General features: G+C 37.5%; 1 protein-coding gene across 6 annotated transcripts in view; it reads right to left on the bottom strand.

Moving 5' to 3' along the window:
* Window positions 1–13163, bottom strand: part of JPH1 (junctophilin 1) — a 94219-nt gene extending 81056 nt beyond the window's left edge. For all 6 annotated transcript variants that reach the window (XM_074205982.1, XM_074205983.1, XM_074205984.1 and 3 more), the window contains exons 1-2: window positions 12785–13163; window positions 3699–4455 (exon numbers count right to left, since the gene is read on the bottom strand). In XM_074205982.1, coding sequence (XP_074062083.1) covers window positions 3699–4455; window positions 12785–13163 — 1136 coding nt within the window. The remainder of the gene's footprint in view (window positions 1–3698; window positions 4456–12784) is intronic.
* Window positions 13164–13913: the final 750 nt, after the last annotated feature.

Here is a 13913-nt window from a genome sequence, read left to right as displayed (position 1 = left end):
TGAAAAGGTTCTTCTCTGAATTTATAAACTATAAAATCTTTGGAGTGCAGGGGAGGGTCAAGGCTAAAATATATTTTGGATACAACTACTAGGTGAACTCTAAAATATAAATTAATCAATAGCTGCTAATTGATTTCCCTTTCTCTTACTGAGAGAATGACCTCATGGTTTAATCAGTGGGAAAGCGCCTAGAGTCAGATTTCTAACTTTGATTCTGATACTATCATTTAAAATCCTTACAATTTTTCTGTAGCTTCAAGAATAAGATTCAAATTAATAGTCATTGGAGGAACAGGGAAAAGCATTAACTAGGAATTCTGACTCTACAAAATGTTATAATAATGTATAGTGACAATAATATATAGTATCTTTTCCCCCAAGCAATATTTTCAGAAACTGTGGAAAGACTTTTATTTTCCCTTTCTCTTTTTTGTATTAAGAAAGCCTTAGGAAAAAACACAGAAATATAAAGGCTGTGACACTGTAGAGAAATTGAATAGAAATCAAAAATAGCTAACATAAAAAAAAATTCTTCCCTTCATGACTATAATATATAATAAAGGCAAAGAATCTGGGAGAAAATGGAAATGAAGAGAATGAGTCAAATATAACAAATATAACAAATAAAACAAAACTTATTTGTTTTTAAATGTCTATGTTTAACCTTTAAAAAGCAGATTAATGGATAAAAGGACAAGACCTTACACAAGTGGTATCAAAGAAATAGAAATGGATCCCTATGGACTGCATGGCAACTTACAATACCACAAACAAACATTGTCTATGTTGTATTGAATTTTTTTTTAAATTGTCAAAAATGTCCAAGTTATATTTTAATCTAGTTCAGGTGGCATCAGGGACTTCTGCAGGTTTGACAATTTTGCCTTGTCTTGCACCAAAGCACAAAATGTGGGATGAGTGTGTGAACATTCAGTGCATGAGTATTTCTATTGTTCTTTCCTTTCCCCTCAGGTCAATTATATACTTAGGTTTATCATGAGATGGAAAAACATGAAATAGCATTTTCTATTATTATAAAAAAGATTTTATATGCTAAGAACATTCTAAGTTTTCTTATTTAGACTCAATGGAAATGCTTCACAAGAAGCATTGACATAGCTGGTACACTACCTTATGTCTGACACCAAAGAGCATCTAATAGTACAAAAACACAGTTCTGTGCCCATCACCTCAAAAAAAGAGCATCACTAAAGGTAATGCTGCCAAGAGTCCAAGCTGTAATTTCATAATTATTAGGAAAGTTGAAATAAGTATCTAAATTCTGATCTAATCATTTTTATGATCTATTTTTCTTATTCAAATTAATTTCCTCAAATTTAAGTTAATCTTTAAAAAAACAAATAGGATAAGGATTTTAAAATCTTGTAGCTTAATTCCTAGTCACATATCTTTTCCACATTCCCAGCACTCACTTCTAATAAATCATTAGGCTGAAGAGGTGAAAATCAGATTAGAGATTTCCAGATAGCACACTAGACTTAAGGTTTATAGAGAGGTTCAGTGTTAACAAAATCATTATTGTTGTTGGTAATTGCTAAAAGCAATATGATGTAGTAAAACAAGCAGCATATTTGGGTTAATTAAGGAAGTAAAAGTTTACATATGAAATCATTTTGAAATCTTATGATTACAGTAAATTATATAGCAAGCAAAGATAAAAATAAAAAAGATGGGTAATTTGAGAAACTCTGAAGAAATGCCCTTAAGATACAGGGAATAAGGAACAAGCTCAATTCCACTAAACACTATGGCAGCTGCCCTAAAATGTTTAATTTCCTCCACCTACCATTAGAGCTAAAGGCTAAGAAAACCCTGACCAGTCCCTCTTTACTGACTCGGGATAATAAAATATAAATTTATAATAATTATACTGAGGAAATAATGAGATAATTTTTCAAACTCTCTAAATTTGTTCAGTCTCTTATCAACCCTCTTAAAACAATGTCTTACAGATGACACTCCTATGGGTTCATATGCACCCTATCTAATAAGTGTCAAAGTTCTCTCCAGATCTCAATATTTCACCCTGTCACATTCTTTTAACTTCACTTTGGATGTAATCTGGATGTCTCCTAAACTATCACATTCTTTCCAACCATTTCCAATTTTCTTTGACTCCCACAAACTAAGAATATCTGAAAAAGAGGAAGATGTATGTTTGGCTCCCCATTGCTATTTCCAAACCATTCCTCTAGCACAAATCCTCAATAACCTATCCTCTTTTGAAGTCCATGCTGCTGTTAAAAATAATGAAATTAATGTACCACATTAAAGTTTTTAAAACACTTTATATGCCTTCTCTCATTTAAGTGACAATTCTTCGAAATACATACTAAAAGTATCTGCCCCATTTTACCACAGTGCTAGATTTCTACTCCATCTCTTGCTGATTGTGGGGGCTTAGAATTTCCTACTGACAACCCCTTAACAATCTGAATACAAAATTCTTCAGTGCTATTGATTTCTACACATACTTTCTTCAGTCAGAGGAAGGTACAACCATAGACCTTACCATTTCCAGAACTGCAAAACCTCTAAGATCTAGAACTTTGAAATTCTTCATTCTCACCATAATCTTCTATTCTTTCACCTCTCTCTCATTTTCACTTACACTAAAAAAATTCTTTAACACTATGTGCATTCATCTTTTTTCTTTGGCTCATCCCTATTTTCCAATTCCATCTACCTTCTATTTTTATTTGTCCCTATATTCAGTTATGCCCAAGCGATCTTCCACTTTAATTTTATTATCCTAGAATCCTCTGCATTCCATCCTACAGTTCTGACCTTCAGATCCTCATCCATTCCATCATATTTTTCCTGTTCCTTCTTGAAGCTTTAGAAGATCACAGAACAAGAAATAATCATGAAATGCAGTTGATCATCTGCCATAAATTTATGGCACAAAGTTCCAGGTGGGCTCTTGTTGGTATTCAACAAATTCCATCTCTAATTTCCCACAGCCAATGTGTCAAGTCTTTTTTCTTTCACTTTTCTCCAACTCTACTCTTATGCTTATAGAAGATTACTTTAGCCTTTTGTTTCACTACGAAGATTGCCAGCCAACCTAGGCTTCCATCTTCCATTCTCAAAAAACTTCTCAATATCAATCATTTTCTTCTCTGTAAATGAAAAATAAATTATCCTGCCTGTTCACTAGGGTTACAGGAATACTCTACGAAGTAATTTTACAGAGCTCTTCTTTGTTCAAGTTCCATCCTTAAGCAGGAAAATGAAGATGGATTTTTGTATTTGTTACCCTTCCTAAATAGATCAATACTGTGTTCCTAAACATGCAATACTTGCTCCTTAGTGTAGCATTTCAAATGATCTGTTTGGCATTGTTCCAAAGATACAGAAAGTTGACTTTTTGGTGGCAGATCATAAAAGTGGAACTTGATGAAATTTCAATACTACATTAATTGGTAATTTGGCAATTTAAAATAAAACAATTTTTATTTTATATATCTCTTTGATGATAGAAACTTAATATCTTAGTGTAAGGAAATTTCTGATTTTCCTAATACTTGAGATTATTTATTTTTCTATACGTTTTCTATCTATCCTTAGTGTTTCCAAAACTCTTTTGATAATGTCTCTAGCAGAATCACAAATATAGCACGTGATATTCTACTGGTTTATAGAACCTGATAAAATATTTATTTGCTATTACATACCTTGAAGTTGCTATTTCCACTTTAGTTCTTGCCATAGCAGCTGCCCTTTGTGCACCCTCTATGGCTCGGTCCACCTTCTCCCTAGTTTTTGTGTTTCTTATTGGTATAAGCTGCTTCCTTATTCCACGGACCAGAATATTATTTTTATATTTTCCCTCTTCTTTTGAGCCATCAGGAAACACTGTACATCCATATCCATGCCTCTTGTTATTAAGCCATTCTCCTTCATACTTCATCCCATTTGAGCGCTCACTAATGCCAAAACCATTTCGTTTGTCATTTTTCCATTCTCCCATGTAAGCTTCTGTTGTTGTAGCATCAACATGATCTTCCATTGGGTAATAATCACAATCACCGTCTCCAAAACTAATTGTTGAGTTGGCATCACTGGAGCTAATTCTGCTCATAGCTGCATCACTGCGGACAGAGCTACGCTTACTTGAGATCGATGACTTAGATTCAGATTTTCTAAGTTTCATACTACCAAGGAGGGATCCTCTTCTAAATAATCCTCCTTTTTTCTTACTAGTCATTAATTCGGCATCAGTATGGAAATTCAAGACAAACCCACCTCTCGTTCCAGCTGGGCTATCAGAGGTAATGTCATGGAGTACACTGCCATTGCTTTGCTCACTGCGTAGGGAAGCCAGAGATGTTCGGAGGGGTGAGCGGATCACAGTTGCCATGCCATAGGGCACACTTTGGCGCACACCATATCCATGCCGCATCCCTCCAGTCCACTGTCCCTGATAAGTACCTTTGAAAGACCAAGGCAAATAAACAAAGCACAGAATGAGTTAGTCTAGAAAAAGGAAATGAAAATAAATTATCTATGCCCACAATAAATTTTTCTAGATTTAGCAATAAAAATAGAAAACAATATAAATCTGTTATATATATGTATATACATACATATATATATACATTATATATATGTGTGTGTGTGTGTGTGTGTGTGTGTGTGTGTGTGTGTGTGTGTGTGTGTGTGTTAAAAAAAAGCAAATGGGTAAATTCAAGCCTAGAGATATTTTTTAAATTGTTAAAACTTTAATATCTTTTATGATCTGGTCTACTTTATAAGATTGTGTGATTTCAAATTTCACTTTTAGTGCTTTAATTTTGTCTTTATTTTCAAAAAACTAGTAGCTCTCTTTTCATATATATAAAACTTTAAATGTGAGAGATGACATTGAACAATGAATCCAAGACAGATCTAATAGTCAGGAACATTTGGGATCAAGTTCTTCCTCCAATAAATACCTGCTGTATAATCACTGGCAAATCAACTAAACTCTCTTGATCCCAGAGAAATCTCTAATTCTGTTAACTACAAATGTGATGGATGAAGTTTCCATACTAGAAGATCTCTACAGTGAGGAATTGTCTTAGCAGTCTTAAAACATTTATAGGGAAATCACCAACTAGAGAACAGAAACTTCTTTCAAATGCTAAATCCTTCCAGAGAAGCAATGACAATGATAAGATAGAAATATGTGTTGTCAGTATTGTGCTAATAATTCAATTAGAAAGCAATTCCTTCATTAAGATTAAACATGGATAACTGGATTAAGATTTCCCACTAGCCACAATGCTTTTGGGGCAGCTAAGTGATGCTCTGGATGGAGTGCTGAGCCTGGAATGAGGAAGACTCATTTTCCTGAGTTCAAATCTAGCCTCAGACACTTACTAACTATGTAACCCTGGACAAGGCACTTAACCCTATTTGCCTTGGCTTCCTCATCTGCAAAAAGAGAAGAAAAATGGCAAACCACTCTAGTATCTTTTGCCAAGAAAATCTCAAATGGGGTCCTGAATAGTAAGAGATGACTGAGCAACAAAACCAAATATGTTTGTTTTTTGTGAGGGGGAGGTTAGAAAGGTGAAATTTTATATTCCTTATTTTACTGAGCATAGATATAAGGGCCTCCTTTCATTTTTTGCTACAATATTTATGCAAAATATATCTGGGAAATTATGGGATTATTTTGCCCCAGTGTGAGAAAATTAAGGATTTAGCCTAGTTTAAGTTATAAAGAATTTCCTCTTCTCTTTAATATATTCTTTGGCTTGAGTTTCTCAAATATTATCCTTCCAGATTTCTTCCTAATTTTAGTACTTTTAGGGTATTTTTTGCTGACTCTTCCTTTTATACTCAAAATTCAATACTGGGCTTTTTAAACTTTTCCTTCTTTCAGATATTTCATCCGTTCATTCCCTTGAATTCAAACATACCAGTACATAACAACTCCCAGAAATATAGCTCCAGTTTGGTCACACCCTTTACTATCTATAGAGCATCCCCAAGTCAAAGTTTCTAACATAATCTACTCAAGTTAACAGATTGTCCACTTTCACCTAGCTTTGTGATCACTAAATTGAACACTTTTCTCCCTCATTCAAACATCTACTAAATTATATTGTTCTCTTATCCACTTATTGTCTTTCCATCCATCATCCTTGTTTTGGCTTTTAGAATTTACCTGAACTACTGCAATAGTTTCCTAACTGATCTCTCTCCCTTTGGCATCTCTCTTCAGTCTAAAGTAATATTGCTAAAACACAAATATGACCGTGTTGCTCCCCTGCTAAATAAACTAGAGTGGCTCCCTATTTTCTCTGGGAGAGAGATTTTCTCTCTTAAAAATCTTTTGCAATCTAGGTCTAGTCAACCTTTCCAGAATTACTGCACATCACTTTACTTTCACACAGTTTACATTCCAGTCAGATAAGCCTTCTTACTACTGCTTGTACAAAACTCTACATTTTCAATCCAAATGCCTTTAAGCAGTCTTTCAAGCCTAGAATACAATCCTTTTCCACAATAGCCTCCTAGTCTATCGACCACTGTCCTTAAAACATTTAGCTCAAGAAACACAAGGCTGTCCTTGATACACATAGTTGGTAGGGGCCACTCCCTTGGAAATTACTTTGTATATGTTTTTATTTGTCCATGTTTAGTTATCGTTGGCCATGTTTCCCTTCAACCATGAGAAAGGATTGTTTCATTTTTGCAACTGTATAGAACCTACCAGAGAACTGAGTCCCTGATGTATGCATTTATTAAATATTTAATCAATGGATGAGATGGTTCCCTAATCCACTCCAAATCTCTTACAGTTTTATCACAGGCAGCAATTAAAAAAAAATTTCCTTTAAATAATACCTTTATTCATATTAATAACTAATTATTAAATTATCCCACTTTCTAGTTCTCATCTCCCAGTCTATTATCTTCCAAACATGCACGCATATTTTCTTCCTGTGTCTATTTTTTCTTTTCTTTCCCTCATAATTCTGAAACAAGTCTACCAATAACCCATTGCAGTATCAATTCTGTCCTTCTAATAACAATTCAATTTCTTTGTGAGACATTCCCAATTATCTAAATAAAATCAATTCATTCATATATATTAATATTTAAATATAAGTTTAGATGTACTCATGCGCATATTATTTAATTTTCACCTCACTTATTTCATCTTACCTCCCCACCTTGAGGACAGGGATTACTTCTTTTTAATAAAACACAAAATTCCCAAAATTCTTAGTTGGGTGTCATGTTATCTAGAGGTATTTAGTAAATATGTAATATTTTGCCTTATGGTTTGCAATTTTCCAAATACATATCCTCTGTAGACCAACAGAAATGGATTATCCAAAATATAATTTACCTTAATCCCCTAAAAGATCTCATGTCATGATATACATATTCAGATCAATTCTTAGTCACTGAAAATATTTATTCTACTTTTTCACCTGATTTAAAATAAAAGAAAATCATACATGTACAAACTTTCAACCATTTAGATAACACAAAGTACTTTCTAAAATTAAACAAAAAATGTTTACTATCAACATTACAAAACAATACAGGGAACTGTCAGAGAGATATTCAAGGTTTAGCAACTTTGAAGCATTTTTGATGAATTTTCTTTAATTAGGGCCACCATCTAAAATACTTTAAATTCTATGTCTTTGATTTAAAACCAAGGACTTCTATTTATGAAAATCAGCAATGAAGATAAAAGTATAACCTAATTGTGTAACATATATTAATTTATAACATATTGTAACATATTTTTTGGTTCTTAGAAGGAAATGGATACCCATGAGAATGTAAAAACCAGGGCAATTACTCTATTATCCTTGTGTGTTGATCAGAATCTTTTTTTTTTAACTAGGATGATGAAATCAAAGTCAGCTCTTCTAAATAGGACAGAGAGAGCCTATATACTATCTCTTAAATTCTAGAGCCTCACCCATCCACTCCCATATAAAATTAAAGGGATATTTTAGCTGTTTTTAAAAAGACAATTCCAACTATATTATTCATCAAGGCTCATAAATACACTGTTTGTAGTCTTTAATGAAGAAAGTCTACCTTCCTTTAATGTTGCAACTATAACATTTTAAATTCTTTCTTAAATATTTAGTTAAATTCTCTTGGAATTCTAAAAATGTAAAAAAATTCTGTCATTATTCTTGATAGACTATACAATTCCAAGATGACATACATATTGTTTATTTCAGTGACTGAATTTTTCATCTCTCTTGCAGGAATTTGTGTCATATATACAAAAGAACGACATAAAAATGTAGTTTTATCACTGGAGATAGTAATTTAGAGTGACCATTTTCTTGGAATGAGGGTCAAAATTATCTAGAAATTTTGACTCACCATTTTCCTTTGCTTTTGTACACAGTCTAAGAAATCTTGAATGATAGTAAAACCTGAGTCATCTGGTGATTTAAAATATTTTGAAAATATAATACCCAATTTGTGGTTCTTGAATAAGATGCACTAGAAATATACATTTTTCCTAAAATAATTTCCAAAATGCTGATGTAAAATGACTTTTCTAAAATAAGGCTCAAACTATAATATGTTTGTTATTCAACTAAATTGGAATAAATTTACCTTATCACAAAATTTTTAAATAAACTGGAAATACTTCAAGAAAGGAGAGATACAATTTAAATGTGAGGTGATTACAGTAATTACAAGAATTAGGTTGTAACTACTAGACAACTCTACTAGCACATATTACATCCTATGCAATTATATGTATAGAACATAGAAAAGCTGATATACAGAAATGATTTTTAAAAAGTTTTTTAGTAATTCTTTATGATACACTTGATATTCATAATAGATTTACACTTAATAAATAAAACTATATAAAAGAGACTGCTTTTCTATTATTACTTTAGAAACAATTTCAGAAAAATAACAATACATATAATACTGTTAGTTTAGCTGTTTCATTAGACTCTATTTCTTGTTTAAAGTTTTCCAAATTGTGTTCACTTGATTATGGCAAGCACTTGGTTCAAAGCAACTTGTAATCACAATGAGATTAGAATCCTGCTCATTACACATTTTTGTACTACAAATTACTAGAAATAGCTTCTTCCAAGTTTTTCTCAACAATAATGTTTTATGATGGGTAGAAACCTAATGAAAGACAATAATATGTGCACAAGAAGCATTAGGTAATTAGGCAATGTGGCACAGTGGAGGAAACCCTGGTTTTGAAGGTGGAAGACTTGGGTTTATGTCCCATTTTTGACCTGACTACCTATGGGACTTTGGACAAGTCGACTTTCTCATATGTAAAATGAGGAGGTTGGACTACATTAACTGTCCTAGCTAACCTAGGGGTTCCCTTTCAGTCTTTACGCTACAATGATCCCTGATAGATGAAAGTCACCAAGAGGCCATCTAAGAAAAAAAGGTGCTTTAAAATAATTAGTAATATTTTATCCTATTTTTAATTATCATGTTGAGGTTTGGGAGAACATTTCCTACTTTAGATAAAATAATCCAAGGCTGATTCTTAAGAAAAGACATGAGAGAGTCTTCTTATGGAATTACTATAACTTACAGTGCAGTACAGTATAGTAGTAGAAAGAATCTGAAATCAAAAAACTTCCTTTGAATCCAGTTTCTGTTTAACCATAAACAAAGCACTTAAACTCACTGATTTTCAATTTCCTAATTTTTGTAGGATGATGTTGGTAGTACTACTTATATGTTTTCCACTCTGCCATCATGTCCTTACTTTAAAAAAAATCAAAATAAACACAAAACTTAATGGAATTTATTGAGAGCTGACATGGTTGTAAGCATATGCAAAGGCAAAAGAGAGGATATAGGTTTATGGACTGATTTTTATAGAAATTATATTTCAAAGCATCTGAAAGGCTTTGAAAAATATTTTCAAGGTTGATAATGTCTTTTATCTCGAGGGAGCCTTTATAAAATGTATGTCAATACTCTTTGGTTCAGATACACCAGTAATGGTTGTACATAGCAACAGTGGCTATGGTAAGTTGCTGATGGATCATCTATCTGTTCCTGTTCATATTCTCTCTCTCTCTCTCAAACTGAGCTATGGTGAAGTTAAATTTCCAGATATTGTATTATCTAAATATAGCATTAAAACAGTAGATAATCCCATGTACAAGTTGAGACTTTTAATAAAAAGTTAAATTGGATATCTACTTGGACTTCCTATTACATATTAAAATTTTCCTTTATTGTTTGAGCTGTGTTTACTAGAAATGAGACATAATTGGATATAGCAAATGGTCTAAACATGTATTTAATGCTCCTTAGTATCAGCATAAATTCTCCCAAGAATAATTCACAATTTATACTAGTTTTTCTTTTTTTTTGGGGGGGGAGGGTAGGTTTTTGCAAGGCAATGGGGTTAAGTGGCTTGCCCAAGACCACACAGCTAGGTAATTATTAAGTGTCTGAGGCCGAATTTGAACTCAGGTACTCCTGACTCCAGGACTGGTGATCTATCCACTGCACCACCTAGCCACTCCTATACTAGTTTTTCAAAAATGAGCTATGGGAACTTCATACTCCCCCCCCCTCTCTCCAATCACCAAAATTTTTCACTGCTTCCTAAGATTTTAATCATTAGAAAAAAATAAAATAAGTCACATAAAATTTTAACAATGCATGAGAATGCTGAAATAATAAAATTACCTATTATATTTAGCAATTTGAGCAGCAGAGCTTGCAATATACCTTAAGTATCTAATAAAGACAAATAATAATAATAACAATAGCTATCATTTATTAGTGCTTTCTGTGTACCAGCCTTAGCATTTGATCCTCATTTGATCCTCACAACAACCCTGGCAGGCAGTGCTAACATTATGCCCATTTTACAGATGAGAAAACTGAAGCAAAGATTAGGTAACTTGCCCAAGGTCACAAAGCTAGTGAGTGTCTGAGGATAGATTTGCACTCTGGTCTTTCTGATTCTAAGCCCAGTGCTCTATCCATTACACCACCTAATTTGCTTACCAACTGATAATGCCATTTACAGGAAGGAATCACTGCATTCTTCTTTCAGGAATCCTTTTCTTACTCTTCCACCCGATGCACTGAAATAATTTAGTAGCTCTAAATATTTACTAAAACCTAAAATGTAAAGGTTGGGCATTTTATATATGAAGCAGAGTGGGGAAAATGAATTTCCAATTTTAATATTACTGACATTCTCTTAAATAAGACAAGAGGCAACTGGATAAGCTTTCATATAGGCAGGTATGAATGATGCTGCAATGAATTGGTGGTGCATTCACTGCCATATCTAACAACTCAAGTCTTAGCATAAACTCTTTAGAAATGACTTGGTCTGAAAATAATAATTGTATGAAGGTGGTAAAATATTATTCAGACTATTATTTTACTAAAGAATATGGGAGACATCTCTAGCTAAACTTTCTAATATAAACCAATTGACTTATCTTAATGATTTAAAATTTTCTTAACACAAAAGATAAAGGAATAATTTGCCTTAACAGTTTTGACAAGAAGGTTGTTTATATGCACATTGACATAGGGTTAAGTCTGTTCATTGCCTTCTTTGGTGTTTAGGTGCTAACAAATAGAAAAAAATATTAATGATTTCACTGTGGGCATTCTGAATGAGTAATCTGAATTCTTTCTAACTCAGTCAAGACAATGTAACCACCCTGGACTAGGGGTAGGGACATACATTTTTTTTTTACATCTGAAATTTTATGCTTTTCAAGGCTTTTTTTTTTTTTTTTGGTAATAGAAAGGTAATCCCTACTTGGTGCTCCAGTCTAGGAATAAATTGTGCTAGTTTAAGAGACTAATTTAAGACAAGTTTAAGTGATATTTGGAAACCTCTTACTTCCACGAAACTGTGCTGTGGTTCATTTCCTCTCTCTACAATAATGCACAATGCACTCAATAAGGCAGAATTATTCGAGGCTCCCCTCCCCCATTGGTGGGTTCTGTTTCCAACAGCGAAGTATTCACCCGGGTTGGAAGTGACATACTGTGTGAAGTCTAGGGAAGACTCTAGGTCTCCAGAGTAATTTGCTGGGCCTAAGAGCCGCCAAGCCCCAGGGCTTTCAAGTGCACTCTGTCGAGCTCTCTCCAGGAGAGTGCTTGGGAGAGGGGTTGGGACAGATCGGGAACGTAATGTGACAATCTCAAGTGACAGTCCCCCTTCCATATCAGCTCTCTGGGGCCAGAACTCTGGGCGGGGGTGGAGGCTGGCCCTACCGCCTTCCCCCCGGCGGTGAGGACCCGCTGTGGCAGGTACATTCAAGCCACGTAACCCCACGGAGCGGACGCACCGCCTCCCCCGGGTCCGAGGGAAGGACCGAAAGGTATCCGCTCAAGCGCACCGAGCCCAAACCAAAAGCAACTTTCCCCCCTCTTTTTTTCTTAGAGCTTAGAGGTCGAGGTGGAGGGGGGTGCGGCAGGGGATGGGTGAGCAGTCCCCGGAGCTCCAGGTGTCTGGGGCAGGTTTCCTCACACACACACACGCGCACACACACACACACACACAACACGTGTGTGTGTTGGGGGTACATGTGCGCGCGCCGAGCCCTCCCCACGTCCAGCCGCCTCAGTGGGCGCCGACACTAGGAAGGGAAGCGCCTGCTGGGCTCACCAACCAAGCGACTCATCTTAATGATTTAAAATCGTCTCAACACCAGCGACGAAGGAAGGATCTGCCTTGGCAGCACCTCGGGGAGCGCCCCTCCGCGCGGAGGGGCGCGGACAGGGTTAGCGCTTCGCTCACCTCCGTCGCCGTAGGTCTCCACGCCGTAGCCGTCCTGAAGCCCGTTACTCCAGGTGCCCTCGTAGCGGGCGGGGGTGCAGAGGCTCTGCCGCACCCCGTAGCGCCCCTTGAAGCCGTGCGACCACTCCCCCCGGTACATCCATTTGCCCTTCGTCTCCACGCCCAGCCCGTGCCGCTTGCCTTGCGCCCAGTAGCCCTGGTAGGTGTTGCCGCTGGGCCAGGTGTAGCCCCCCACCACCTCGAAGCCGTGCGACCAGGAGCCCGAGTACTCGCCCTGCCCCTTGGGGCCCGTGCAGATCCCGTGCCCGTGCGCCTTGCCCTCCTCCCAGCCGCCGCAGTAGGTGCCGCCATCGTCGAAGTCGAACCTTCCGCCCGTCATTCAGGGGGCTGCCCGGGCGCGCTCGGCGCTGGGGCGCGGACGGCAGGGGCGCGGGGAGCCGCGGGCTGCGGGCGGGGGCCGGGCGCGGGGCTGGCTCCTCTTCCGTCCCCAGTCCGGCGCTGCCCCGTCCTCCCGGCTCTGCCCTCCTTTCCCCGCCGCCGCCTCCTCTTCCTCCTCCTCCTCCTCCCCTCCTCCCCCTCCTCCTCCTCCTCCTCCTCCTCCTCCCAAGCCACCTCTTCAGCCGCGCTCAGCCCGAGAGGACAGCCCAGCCCGGAGCGCGGACCTTCAGCTGCTCCCCGCCCACGTGAGCCGGGGCGCCGCCCCTCGTCCCCTCCCCGACGTTCCCGGGCCAGGCCCTTCGGCGCCCCCACCCCTCCGTCCGCTCCTTCTTCCCACCCCAGCCCCTCCCGGGGCTGTCGCCTCCCTGGCGGGAGTGGTCGAACTGGTTCTGGCTGCGAGCGCTCCGGAGCCTCGGTGGGAACCAGAGCCGACCTGGTGGAGTCACGAGTGAGGATCTGTGTTTGTGCCTGGAGCGTGCACGTGTGTCTTTATGTGTCGGGGCGGGGAGAGCCTCCGCGAACTGGTCTGGGCGTTTTCGCCAGGTTAATCTCTCAATGAACACCGATTCAGCGCCTCCCGTGGGACGGGTCTTAAGGCTCCGGTCTCTGAACGAAAACCCTCGTGTAAGCCTTTAGTTATGTCGCCTCGGCGTTCTAGGCATTTATGGTGGCAGTCGTTTTAGTTTGTCAT

This window comes from Macrotis lagotis, chromosome X, assembly GCF_037893015.1.
Source record: "Macrotis lagotis isolate mMagLag1 chromosome X, bilby.v1.9.chrom.fasta, whole genome shotgun sequence".
NCBI lineage: Eukaryota > Metazoa > Chordata > Mammalia > Peramelemorphia > Peramelidae > Macrotis > Macrotis lagotis.
This window is presented reverse-complemented; position numbering and strand designations above follow the sequence as displayed.